General features: G+C 47.9%; 1 protein-coding gene across 1 annotated transcript; it reads right to left on the bottom strand.

Annotated features, from left to right (window-relative positions):
- Nucleotides 1–493: 493 nt before the first annotated feature.
- LOC137822138 (uncharacterized) lies at nucleotides 494–13,674 on the bottom strand. Its single transcript, XM_068627042.1, has 4 exons — nucleotides 13,278–13,674; nucleotides 12,346–12,607; nucleotides 10,944–11,257; nucleotides 494–675 (listed from the first exon to the last, which is right to left on the bottom strand). Exons 1-4 carry the CDS (start codon nucleotides 13,672–13,674, stop codon nucleotides 494–496), a joined length of 1,155 nt encoding a protein of 384 aa, XP_068483143.1.
- Nucleotides 13,675–13,989: the final 315 nt, after the last annotated feature.

The raw sequence follows: 13,989 nt of genomic DNA, 5'->3' as shown, positions 1-13,989 counted from the left end.
TGTGAACACTGCTGGAGCAGTTCTGCGGCTGACTAAGGGGGATGAGCTTCATCAATCATTTCATAAGGAGCACGATGAAAAGATGATAGTGCTACCTTGCCCCCCCGATCTGCCCGTTTGTGCTGATGACAAGGTGAGTGCTGACGGGCCCTTCTGCTTCGTCTACACAACACTTTTCAAGAAGGTGAAACTGAAGTTCCCTTTCACCCGTTTCGAAAGGGAACTCCTCACCGAGCTCAACATTGCCGCCGCCCAGCTTCACCCCAACAGCTGGGCGTTCGTGCGAGCATTCCAAGTGATGTGCGACCACCTGGGGCTGCCCGCATCCGTGGACGTATTTCTATTCCTCTTTGAAGCCAAGCACCCAGGAGACCTCCTGTGGGTTAGCTTGAATGCGATTGCTGGGAGGTCAATCTTCTCCATCTTCCAGCAATCCTATAAGGACTGGAAAGGGAAGTTTGTCCAAGTGCACCCTAACGACAAGGACGACTCCCTACTCGACGGCTTCCCCTTGTACTGGGTGGACAAGGGGAAAAAAGAGTCCAAGAGCTGCTTCAGGACACCCAGAAGTCCTGACAGCATGGGAGCGCTGGACCGAGATCTTTGCCTTTTCTGGAAAAGGGTCGCGGATGCCAACATCACTTTCCTTACCACCACCCTGATCTGCTTCGAATTCTACGAGGACCAACTCGAAATTCGAATAGGTTAGAACATTTAAACTGTCGTTTTAATACTGCTTCTATTTGACTGTTTCTGGGCGTCTTGTGCGTTATGCGCAAGACTTTGGTTTTATTTTTCCTGCACCGATCATCTGCTTTGCTGCATACTGCCTTATGCACTTATTTTCTTTCTGAGTTAACCCATGCATTTTCGTTCCATGCAGATAACATGTTGGGCAAGGGTATGCTCGCTGAGTTGAGGGCGCTCGCCCGAACCCACGGGTTGGCGACGGGCTCTCAAACAGTGCCAAATTCTATGGTGGAGATCGCCGCCACTCAGGGTCGATCGCCACCTAAGGGCCCAGCACCCTCCGACGTCCAACCCGCCGCCCAGCGGAAGAAACTAGTCCTCAAGAGGGCTAAGAGGAAAGCTCCCCAGATAGTCCAAGAGGAGGAAGAAGAAGATGACGAGGTCACCGAAGATGGCCTCGTTACAAAGAGGAAGAGGGTGGCACCTTCTTCACCACCTGCACCACCCCCTCTTCCCGCGTCAACGCCACCATCCACACCTGCTCCTCCCCCATCATCGCCACCCCCACAAGCTCCTGTTTCACCAGTCCAAGCGATCCCGCTGGCCACTGCGCCACCCGCGGTTGAGGTCCAAGAGCCAAACTTCATGGAGGACCCCCCGAGCGCCTCCACGCCACATGTATCAGCTGGAGGGGGTCCCCCTTCAAATGCCTCAGCCGCAGAGGTTGCTCCAATCGGGAATGAGGTCGCTCATACCTCATCGATTCTGATCACTGAATCCTCGATGTCGTCACCATGCCGAGAAGTGCCCATTGAAGAACCAACTAAGGAAGGTGGCGACGAAAACCCACAACAGGCCCCACCTGCGCCTCTACAAACAGCAAACCTCCCTCTCGAGGTCACGAGGATGTGGGAGCCTTTGTCCGCCAAGCTAAAGACGATAGCGGAAGACATTCCCGCCATCATAACTAGGGCGGTGCAGAGCTCCACCAGGAAGCTCCAGGACGACCTCTTCAACCTCAAAACAGAGAACAGCACCATGAAGGTTGAGGTGGAGAAGTTGTCCTTCAACTTGACGCTCGCGGAGATTGAACACTCCCGAGTGGAGGACGCAATGAGCATCGAGCTCAGGCTGGCGCGCAAAGAGGCCACTGATCTCCGCCACAAAGTGCAACAACTTGCTCAAGAAATGATCGAACTAGAGAGCAAGATTGTGCCTTACCGCGTCAGGGTGGCTGACCTGGAGGCTCTCATGAAGGCCGACGCCGTCAAGGTGCGGAAATTAGAGAAAAGGTCAGCCGAGCGAGAGACCCTCCTTGGGCAGGTGGAAAAGGCAAGGGACGACGCCATAGCTGATCTCGCCGAGGCCAACGAAGAGAAAGGAAAGGTAGCTGCTGAATTGGCCCAAGTGCAAGCGGAATCCAAGAAGGTTGCTGAAGACCTTCTCCATGCTCAAGAGACCAATGAACAACTCAAGAAGCAGGTTGAAGAGCTGGAGCAACAGAATAAGGAGCTGAAAGAGCAAACTGAAGATCTCAAGAAGCGGATTGAGGAACTTCAGAAGCAGATTGAAGAACTCAAGCTGAACTCTGCTCAAATTCTGGCTGCCGGATTCGAAGCTGCACGAGAACAATTTGCCTGCTTGTTCCCCGACCTGGATCTCAGCATGGTGTCACTGAATAATGAAGTGGTGGATGGAAAAGTGGTGCCCGCCGAAGACTGATCAATTTAATCCATCCATTGCTTTTATACTTTCCCTTGTATACAGCTTGCAACAGACTTTATGCCTTTTCGTATATATGTTTTGAACTGATATTAACTGTTAATGACAAAGGTCTACGTTCTTCCTCTTATAACTTCTTTAACTGCTTCAACTTGTTTGCTTAATTCCAAAGAAAAGACTTAGGAAAACTGTAGGCACGACCTTTGACTTAACTACTTCGAATCACTTCAGCCCTAAACAACAATCATTTTAACAATTCGTAAACTTAAGGCAATTAACCTTATCGTAAGAAGATTCCTCAAGCAACAAACTTTGACTCAGCTACTGGCTTAAACACTGCTTCACCCGATCTGCTCCATCAAAACGGGTCTTTTAACTTTTTCGCCACTGTTTGAACTTTTCCTGGTCGCTAGAAACTGATGGAGATCAAGCCCAAGAGAACATGGAGGCCACTCATCAAGCTCAAGAAGAGGTGGAGGCACAAATGGAGGATGCCCATGGAGGTCAAAGTCCACCTCAAAGGATTACAAGAAGCATGTTCAAAGCCTTGGGAGCAAGAGGACATTTATTTTCTCTTTTTGTAGTGTCTTTAGTTGAAGGTGCTTAGAGGGAAACCTTAGAAACCTCTTTTGTTATAGCATCTTTTAGGTTTTAAATAGGACCTTTAGGGGGGTGTATTAGTAGATAGGTGTAGGTGTAGTTTTTGGGAGGTGTCATAGTAGAAAAAGGTCACACCTCCCATGTGACTTGTTTTTGGTGGGAATTTCAAATGAGTTTATTTGAAATTTCCCACCTATTTTTCAGCACCTTAGGCTATAAATAGAGGTGCTTCCTTTGTAAAATTCAGATTTGAATTTTATCTAAAGAAACTATACTCAAAATTGGAGTGAGCATTTGGAGAGCTTTGAGCTTCTTCTCTAGTCTTATCTTGAAGGACCATGGTTTCCTCAAGTGGCGGCTTCCACACTCATCTAGGAGCATCCATTCTTCTAGTGGCGTGATCATCCAACCATTCCTCCATCTTCATGAGCATTCTCTTCTCCTTCCTTTCTTCTTCTTCAATTTGTTCTTGTTGCCTTGAGTTTTGAGTTGTTTTTGTTTCGGTTCCTATAATTTTCCAGCACCTTTATTCTGTTTAGTTTTTAAATTCTGTTCGGTTCTTTTGTTTTAAGTTCAATTCTGTTCGGTTTATTCTTTTCCTTCTCCTTTGTTGATTCAATTTGACAATATTTGGTTCATCCAAATGAGTTTGGGATTTGGTACTTGTTTTGGTGAGTTCTTGATCTTAGAACCATGATCCAACTTCTAAGAAAGTGCCTCTTTATTTTCCAGCTCAAGGTGATTCCTCAAAGTGTCAAGAATCTTGTTCTATGTGGCTATTGGAATCACATCAGAAACTCTTGGCGATCAGCTTCTTTCTGGCTTCATGCCTTGGCCATCGTTCTTTGATCTGGGGGTAGAGACGCCTTTCGGATCCTTCTCCACCTCCTTGTGCTTCAGAGCAAGAGACCGGGTGGCTAGGCGTTCTCTTCGAACCTACCTTAGCCACCTTCAGAACTTCTTCCACCCTCTACACCGTACTTGAACTCGTTCGAGACGAGAAGGATTTTATCTTGCCTGAGCTCGCTCATAGGCGAGAAGGTCTTTAACTCGCCTGAACTCGCTCATAGGCGAGGAGGTCTTTTACTCGCCTGAACTCGCTCACAGGCGAGAAGGTCTTTGAACCATGCTTCTACCTTGCCCCAGGGGTTACATCTTCTCGCCCCCAGAAACACGGAGGACTTTTACTTGCCTCTACATTGCCCTGGGGGTTACATCTTCTCGCCCCCAGAAACACTGAGGACTTTCACTTGCCTCTACATTGCCCCGGGGGTTACATCTTCTCGCCCCCAGAAACACTGAGGACTTTCACTTGCCTCTACATTGCCCCAGGGGTTACATCTTCTCGCCCCCAGAAACACGGAGGACTTTTACTTGCCTCTACATTGCCCCAGGGGTTACATCTTCTCGCCCCCAGAAACACGGAGGACTTTTACTTGCCTCTACATTGCCCCGGGGGTTACATCTTCTCGCCCCCAGAAACACTGAGGACTTTCACTTGCCTCTACATTGCCCCAGGGGTTACATCTTCTCGCCCCCAGAAACACGGAGGACTTTTACTTGCCTCTACATTGCCCCAGGGGTTACATCTTCTCGCCCCCAGAAACACGGAGGACTTTTACTTGCCTCTACATTGCCCCGGGGGTTACATCTTCTCGCCCCCAGAAACACTGAGGACTTTCACTTGGCTCTACATTGCCCCAGGGGTTACATCTTCTCGCCCCCAGAAACACTGAGGACTTTCACTTGCCTCTACATTGCCCCAGGGGTTACATCTTCTCGCCCCCAGAAACACTGAGGACTTTCACTCTTTCTCGCCTGCACTCGGTCGACGGCGAGGAGGTCTTTAACTTGCCTCAGGACGCGCGAGGGCGTTGAGGTCTTTTAACTGGTGCCTCCGATCGCCGAAAAACGATGAGGACTTAAAAACTTTAACTGATGCCTCCGATCGCCGAAAAACGATGAGGACTTAAAAACTTTTTAGAAAGCATGCAATCTGAAAACGCCTTATCGATCGCCGAAAAACGATGAGGACTTAAAAACTTTTTAGAAAGCATGCAATCTGAAAACGCCTTATACTTCGAAAACTCTTCTTTTATTGGGTGGCCTCATTAAAAACCCTCCTTAGGGAAAAAAGAGTGCCCCCTTCAAACTGTTTCATCAGAGACATTGTAATATAACTTTTGTGTTTGCCTTTACTTACAAAGCTCTTAACTATAGTACAACTTCAGGTGCGTGGCGTTCCAGGTGCGAGGAATCGCCCCTCCTTCCAGCGTCTCTAAGCGGTAGGCACCGTTCCCGAGCGCCTCGGTTATTCTGAACGGTCCCGTCCACTTAGGTGACAGCTTATTCTCCATCTCGTACTGGTGGGCTTTTCTCATCACCAGGTCGCCTTCTCTAAATTGCCTTGGCATCACTTTCGAGTTGTACCTTCGTTCAATCCTTCTCTTCACCGCCTCAGCCTTCAATTTCGCTTCCTCTCTAACCTCATCCAGTAGATCCAGGTTCAGCCTTCTTTCTTCATTCGAATCTTCCTCTACAAAGTTCTGGAATCTCGGCGAGCTCTCCTGAATCTCTACTGGAATCATCGCATCACACCCATAGACTAGGCTGAACGAGGTCTCATGGGTTCCTGACTGCTCGGTGGTATGGTATGCCCAGACTATACGGGGCACCTCCTCAGCCCAGCTTCCCTTGGCTTTTTCTAGCCTTCTCTTCAAACCTCTCAACAACACCCGATTAGCTTACTCCACCTGGCCATTTGTCTGAGGGTGCTCGACGGATGCAAACACTTGTTGAATTCCCACCCCTTCGCAAAGCTTCTTCAACAGGTGGCTTGCAAACTGAGTCCCATTGTCCGACACCAGGCGTTTAGGCACTCCAAACCGGCACACGATGTTCTTCCACACGAAACCTTCGATCTTGTGTGCGGTGATCTGGGCCACTGGTTCTGCTTCGATCCACTTGGTGAAATATTCAATCGCCACCACCAAGTACTTCATCTGCCTGATCGCCAGCGGGAAAGGTCCCAGGATGTCGATTCCCCAGGTATGAAACGGCCAAGGGCTATAGATCGACTTCAACTCCTCGGGAGGCGCCTTATGCCAATCGGCGTGCTGTTGGCATTGTTTGCAACATTGAGCATACTTCTTGCAATCTTCTCTCATCGATGGCCAGTAGTATCCTGCACGGAGAGTCCTCGCGGCCAGAGCTCGACCCCCGACGTGGCTTCCGCATATACTTTCGTGGAGCTCCGCCATGATTCTCGTGCACTTCTCGCCATGTATACATTCCAGGAGCGGGTGAGTGAACCCAAACCTGTACAGATCGCCATCAATCAGGGTGTACTTGCTAGAATTCTTCTTGACCTTCCTAGCCTCAGTCGGATCCAGCGGGAGAAGGCCATCCGTCAGGCACCGCTTGTACTGTGTTATCCAAGTGTTTGGCTCTTGGGTAGCGCGGACCTGCATTACGTTCGCCTTCTCTCCCCGACATGCTCTAATTCTCAGCGATCTCAGAGTTTCTTGCGTCAGGGACTTATGGCTTCTCGCGGCTTTCTTCGTCGACTTGCTTATCTGAAGGACCAGGTGATCTGCCACAAATGCTCTTGGCGTCTTCAGAGTTTCTTGAATCACCGTCCTCTACCTACCCCCCTTGCCTGAACTGGCGAGCTTAGCTAGCAAGTCAGCTCGGGCATTCTGCTCTCTGGGCACATGCACTACTTCAAAGGAGGCAAAAGAACTCTTCAACTCCTGCACATATTCCAGATAGGCCGCCATTTGCGGATCTTTAGCCTGGAACTCGCCTGTTACTTGCCCTGTGACTAGCAGCGAGTCACTCTTAGCCATCAGCACCCTAGCTCCCATCTCCTTGGCCAGCAAAATTCCGGCGATCAGCGCCTCATACTCTGCTTGATTGTTACTGGCTTTGAAGGCAAACCTCAGAGATTGTTCGATCAGCACGCCGTTGGGTCCTTCCAATATGACTCCAGCACCGCTGCCCTGTTGGTTCGATGATCCATCCACCGAAAGTACCCAACGGAAATCGTCCCCTTCAACTCGCATTGCCTCAGATGAGAGCTCGACCACGAAATCTGCAAAGATTTGCCCCTTCATCGGGCATCGGGCTCATATTTGATATCAAACTCTGACAATTCTACTGCCCACTTCACCATCCTTCCTGCAACGTCAGGCTTCTTCAAGACCTTCTGGATGGGCAGGTCAGTCATCACCAGTATTGTGAAGCTATGGAAATAGTGGCGCAACCTCCTCGCCGAAAATACCACAGCCAGCGCAGCCTTCTCCAGGGCCTGATATCTCGTTTCGGGGCCCTGCAACACCTTGCTCACAAAATAAATAGGCTTCTGAGCCTGACCTTGATCCTGGGCGAGCACCGCACTCACCGCCCTCTCAGTTACAACAAAATACAACCTGAGAGGGGTTCCCACCAGCGGTTTGCACAGAACCGGCGGGCTCGCCAGATACTCCTTCAGCTTGACGAAAGCTTCCTCGCACTCTTTCGTCCAAACAAACTTATTGTTGCGCCTCAGGCACTGAAAATAGGGATGGCCCTTTTCTCCGCTAGCGGACACGAAGCGGGACAGGGCTGCCATCCGGCCCGTTAGCTGTTGAACCTCCTTCACCGTAGCTGGGCTCCTCATCGCCAAGATGGCGGCACACTTATCAGGGTTGGCCTCTATGCCTCTTTCAGTCAAGAGGAAACCCAAAAACTTCCCAACTTCCACGCCGAAAATACATTTCTCTGGATTCAGCTTCAATCTGAACTTGGCGATCGTCGTGAACAATTCCTCCAAGTCGGCAACGTGCTTGCTCTTTTCCGGCGAGGTCACGACCATGTCATCGACGTACGCTTGCACGTTCCTTCCCAGCATTGGTGCCAGTACTCGATCCATCAGCCTCTGGTACGTGGCCCCCGCGTTCTTCAGCCCAAACGGCATCACCTTGTAGCAATAGCACGACCTCTCCGTCATGAAGGTTGTCTTCTCTTCATCCATGGGATGCATCTTGATCTGATTATACCCCGAGAAGGCATCCAGGAAACTCAGCAACTTACACCCTGCAGCACTGTCAACCAGGGCGTCTATACTTGGCAAAGGATACGAATCCTTTGGGCAAGCTTTGTTCAGGTCGGTGAAATCGACGCACATGCGCCATTTCCCGTTACTCTTCTTCACCAGCACGACATTCGCCAGCCACTCAGGGTACTGGACTTCCCTGATGTGGCCTGCAGCAAGGAGCTTCTGTGTTTCATCTCTAATCGCCTGCCTCCTCTCCTCGTTGAACTTTCTTCTTCTTTGTCGCACCGGTCTCACCAAGTTGTCCATCGCCAGATGGTGGCACAAGAAGTCGGGATCAATCCCGGGCATGTCCGAGGCGGACCATGCAAACGCGTCCAGATGCCGCTCAATCACCTTGGCAATCTGGTCCTGGAGCTCGACCTCCAGAGATCTTCCCAGCTTGAAGATCTTTCCCCCGATCTCTTTCTCGAGCCACTGCTCGACAGGTTTTGGCCTGGATTCTCGGGCGATCACCGCCCTGGCGATTCCCTGCTCTCTCGCTTCCTCAGGGCGATTCCGCGCCTCTTCCTCCTCCAGACCAGCGTTTCCCCCCACTAGCTCAGCGTCCACCATCTCCACGTCCCTTCCGACGGTCTCTTCCGCTACCGTCGATCTGGGCTTCGCACCGGGAGGTGGGGTGGTTGTTACATAACTCACTGATCTCTTGTTTTTCAGGCTATTCTCATAGCACTTTTTCGCTTATTTCTGATCAGACTTGATCGTGATCACCACCCCCTCCTTAGACGGCAACTTTACCTTCATGTGCCGAGTCGACGGAATGGCGCCTATCCTGTTAAGCGTGGGCCTTCCCAACAGGATGTTGTATGCTGAAGGAGCGTTTACGATGAGGTATTTGATTTTCTCCGTCCTCGAACCAGCCTCATCTGTGAACGTGGTTCTCAACTCAATATACCCCCTGACCTCCACCTGGTCACCAGCGAACCCATACAGGCACCCTCCATAGGGCCTCAGCTGGTCAAGGGGCAACTCCAGCTGCGTGAATGTCGGCCAGAACATCACGTCTGCCGAACTTCCCTGGTCCACCAGAACTCTGTAGACCTTCCTTCCTGCCGTAACCAACGAAATGACTATGGGATCATTGTCATGGGGCACAACGTCCCGAAGATCCTACTTGGTGAACGTAATGTCCACCTCCGGCGAGTGATCTTCAAACATATTCGCTGTCATCACCGACCGCGCGTACTTCTTCCTCTGCGATGCCCTAAGTTACGAGAAGGGAGAAATAGAAGAAACAGCCCACAGCGTATGCACCAGATAGTTAATGGATGATGCGAATCGGTTAAAATGCAGGAAAACTCAGTAGAAGAGGTAAAGGGAGTACCTTTTTATGATCGGAAGAACGATGAAGGAAGTTGAGAATCCAGAAGGTTGAAGAGCGTAGTGGGTTTTTGCAGAAGAAGCTTGAAGCGTTTGAGAAAGCAAAGAGGTGATGGAACAGTAGAAGTGAAATGGGCTTAAGAGTTTTTCGAATGGGTTTTGGAAGCGCAAACGACAACTGAAGGCAACCGTTGATGAGGCCACGTGTCGAGCGATTAGAAGAGTGTTTGGTGGAGCATCAGGAAAGCAGAAAGTACAAACGTTTGGAATTCTGCGCCAGCGCCATGTAGATCGGTAATGACGTGACTCCTTCAGTCTTTTCGCTGGACAAGTCTTCGCTTAAGACTGGGGGGCTTGTGTACCGCCCTGATAGTCGGAAGTAATGACGTGGCATCAAGCTACTGTATAGGCGTGTTGGATGAGACACCTGGCTGGCAGAAGGGAAGAAAGTCGGGGGGCTCGTGTAGTCGCCAGTTGTTAAGTTGGCGTGCTCCGATCTCCATCATACCTATACCGGCGGTCACCGAGTTGAAGATGAAGTCGCCAGATGTCAATCCAGGCGACCAAGTGATTAGAGATCGCCGAAACAAGGACATCGCCGAAGATGAAGGCAGATGGTCATTTCCCAACTGGCCAGAGGATGAAGCTCGGGAGATAGCACACTTGAACATACACGGTGAAGTAGGTAACGCAGATCATGAAGGCGGCCGGCGAGACCACAGGAAAGGTGTGTACGAAAGCACCCGAACTCGCCATCCAGAAGAGATCACGCTCCAAGGCAACTATGCACTGAGTAGTATCATGCATAAGTAACTTAGCCAAAGAAGAGTCAGAAGTAGCGCCCAAGTCCAGGATGCTCCAGATGAAGGCACGTGTACAGCTGGATGCGAGCCACGTGTCCAGATGTGTAACTGCCAGGAGAGAGAAAGTGCCCAGGTATATAAGAGTTCCCAACGAACTTCTGAGGTACGCACGTTCAGATTGTCTTCTTTACGCTTGCGAGTCTTGAGTACACTGAGAGAGAACAGATCACGGTTCCTTAGAGTTCTTGAGTTTTACTCTTAAGTAATTGGTGGTTCAGTCGCTGACTTGGGCGTCGGAGCGCGATCGGCCGCAGCGGCGCCGTTTCGTCTTTTGCAGGTTCTTGAGGTGAATCGTGGTGAAGGACGGAGGCAAACACGGCGCATACGTCGATCCAAGTTTGACGAGGCAAAGCTCCAGCGTTTTGGTCAACAGGCAGGATCACTAGTATTACTAGCAGTACTAGTATTACTAATAGTACTAGTATTACTAGTATTACTAGCAGTACTAGCCGTACTAGTATTACTTGCAGTACTAGTATTACTAGGAGTACTAGTATTACTAGCAGCACTAGTATTCCTATCAGGTCTAGTATTACTAGCAGTACTAGTATTACTAGCAGTACTAGTATTACTAGCAGTACTAGTATTACTAGCAGTACTAGTATTACTAGCAGTACTAGTATTACTAGCAGTACTAGTATTTCTAGCAGTACTAGTATTACTAGCAGTACTAGTATTACTAGCAGTACTAGTATTACTAGCAGTACTAGTATTACTAATAGTACTAGCAGTACGAGTACTACTAACAGTACTAGTATTACTAGCAGTACTAATATTACTAGCAGTACTAGTATTACTAACATTACTAGTATTACTAGCAGTACTAGTATTTGTAGCAGTACTAGTATTACTAGCAGTACTCGTATTACTACCAGTACTAGTATTACTAATAGTACTCGTATTAGTACAAGTACTAGTATTACTAGCAGTATTAGTATTACTAACAATACTAGTAGTACTAGCAGTACTAGTATTACTAGCAGTACTATTATTACTAGTAGTACTAGTATTACTAGCAGTACTAGTATTACTAGGAATACTAGTATTATTAGCAGTAGTAGTATTACTAGCAGTACTAGTTTTACTATCAGTACTAGTATTACAAGCTGAAATAGTATTACTAGCAGTACTAGTATTACTAGCAGTACTAGTATTACTAACAGTACTAGTATTACTAGCAGTACTAGTATTTCAAGCAGTACTAGTATTACTAGGAGTACTAGTATTACTAGCAGTACTAGAAGTACTAGTATTACTAACAGTACTAGCAGTACTAGTATTACTAGCAGTTCTAGTATTACTAGCAGTAATAGTAGTGATCCTGCCTGTTGACCAGAACGCTGGAAACTGCCTCGTCAAAGGATCGACGTGCGCACCGCTTGAAACCTCCGTTCCTCTTCGAGATCCACCTCAAGAACCTGCAAAGAAACAGAGCGGCGCCGCTGCGGCCGATCGCACTCCAACGCCCAAGTCAGTGACCGAATCACCAAATACTAAGAGAACAAGAACCGTGCAAATCCTCTCTCATAGTAAGCTCTATAACTCGCAAGCGTAAAGAATGTATTCTGAACGTGCGTACCTCAGAGACTTCGTTAAGAACTCTTATATACCTGGTTACTTTCTCTCCTGGCAGTTACAGACTTGGACACGTGGCTCGCATCTAGTCGTACACGTGCCTTCATCTAGAGCCTCCTTGACTTGGGCGCTGCTTCTACTCTCGTTTTGCTAAGTTACCTATGCATGGTACTGCCCAGTACATAGCTAACTTGGGAGTGCGATCTCTACTGGAACTGGCGAGTTAGGGTGCCTTCATACACCTTCCCTGTGGTCTCCCCGGCCGCCTTCATAATCTGCACCACCTTCATCTCTGGCGATGTGCTTGCTCTGGCGATCTCCAATCACTAGGTCGCCTGAGTCTACATCTGGCAACTTCATCTTTAACCCGGTGATCGCCGATTCTGGTATGCTGGAGATCGGAACACGCCAACTTAATAACTGGCGACTTCACGAGCCCCCCGACTTCCTTCCCTTCTGCCAACCTGGCGCCTTGCCAACACGCCTATACTGTAGCTTGATGCCACGTCATCACTTCCGACTACCAGGGCGGTAGAAGTAGTATTAGTATTACAAGTAGTACTAGCAGTACTAGTATTACTAGCAGTATTTGTAGTACCAGTATGACTAACAATACTAGCAGTACTAGTATTACTAGCAGTACTAGAAGTACTTGTATTACTAGCAGTACTAGTATTACTAGCAGTACTAGTATTACTAGCAGTACTAGTATTACTAGCAGTACTAGTATATAAAAAGGGGCCTTGGGACGTTTGAAAGGGGGGCCAGTTTTAACCAAATTCTCACTGTTACACAGAGTCACCAAAAAACCCTAATTGTTTCACGGCGCATAGACAATTAGGGCAACACAACATTAGTTACTCAGTATTTTCGACCACCTTCAAAGCATCCAGTCACAGTGTTCGATACGGAGGTGCGTGACCTTTGATGTTTCTCTCTAACTGACTTGATCCTCGGAGTGAAAACGGTCGCGAGGGAGCCCATTTGTTCACTTCTTTTTAGGTACTCACAGACGGAGCAAAACGGAGGTGCCATAGCTCGTGAGGACAACCCACGCATAAAGACGACCCAGGTCAACCGGCGGGAACAAGTATTACTAACAGTACTAGTATTACTAGCAGTACTATTATTACTAGCAGTACTAGTATTACAAGCAATACTAGTATTACTAGCAGTACTAGTATTACTAGTGTTACTAGTATTACTAGAGTTACTAGTATTACTAGAGTTACTAGTATTACTAGAAGTACTAGTATTACTAACAGTACTAGCAGTACTAGTATTACTAGCAGTAGTAGCAGTATTAGTATTACTAGTCGTACTAGCAGTACTAGTATTACTAGCAGTACTAGTATTACAAGCAGTACTAGTATTACTAGCAGTACTAGTATTACAAGCAGTACTAGTATTACAAGCAGTACTAGTATTACTAGTACTACTAGCAGTTCTAGTATTACTAGCACTACTAGTATTACTAGCAGCAGTAGTTGTATTAGTATTACAAGTAGTACTAGCAGTACTAGTATTCCTAGCAGTACTTGTAGTAATAGTGTTACTAACAGTACTAGTATTACTAGCAGTACTTGTAGTAATAGTGTTACTAACAGTACTAGTATTACTAGCAGTACTTGTAGTAATAGTGTTACTAACAGTACTAGTATTACTAGCAGTACTACTAACAGTACTAGTATTACTAGCAGGATTACTAGTACTAGCAGTATTAGTACTACTAGCAGTATTAGTACTACTAGCAGTATTAGTACTACTAGCAGTACTAGTATTACTAGCAGTAGTTGATGGCAAATTCATGAAGCTCTTCTTAGAATGATGTGAAAGATGGTGCGGAAGCCATGGATGTGTATGTGCAAGATCCTCCTAGGAGCTATGGTGATCTTGAAGGTGCATGATATGTATGGAAGTAGGGAGGTTCGACCAGCCCTATTGTAAGTGAGGAAGATGAAGATTAGAGCCTAGAAACTAGGTAGAAGCAAAGCATGGCACAATGCTGGCAGCATAACTTTACTCACAATAATCTTGAAAAATACAAGAGATGGCCTTCCCTTTTATAGGCTAATGGGCCGTGAAAGCTAAGCTAATTACATATGAAATTGGAGCAAAATGAAA

Source organism: Phaseolus vulgaris, chromosome 9 (assembly GCF_000499845.2).
Source record: "Phaseolus vulgaris cultivar G19833 chromosome 9, P. vulgaris v2.0, whole genome shotgun sequence".
NCBI lineage: Eukaryota > Viridiplantae > Streptophyta > Magnoliopsida > Fabales > Fabaceae > Phaseolus > Phaseolus vulgaris.
This window is presented reverse-complemented; position numbering and strand designations above follow the sequence as displayed.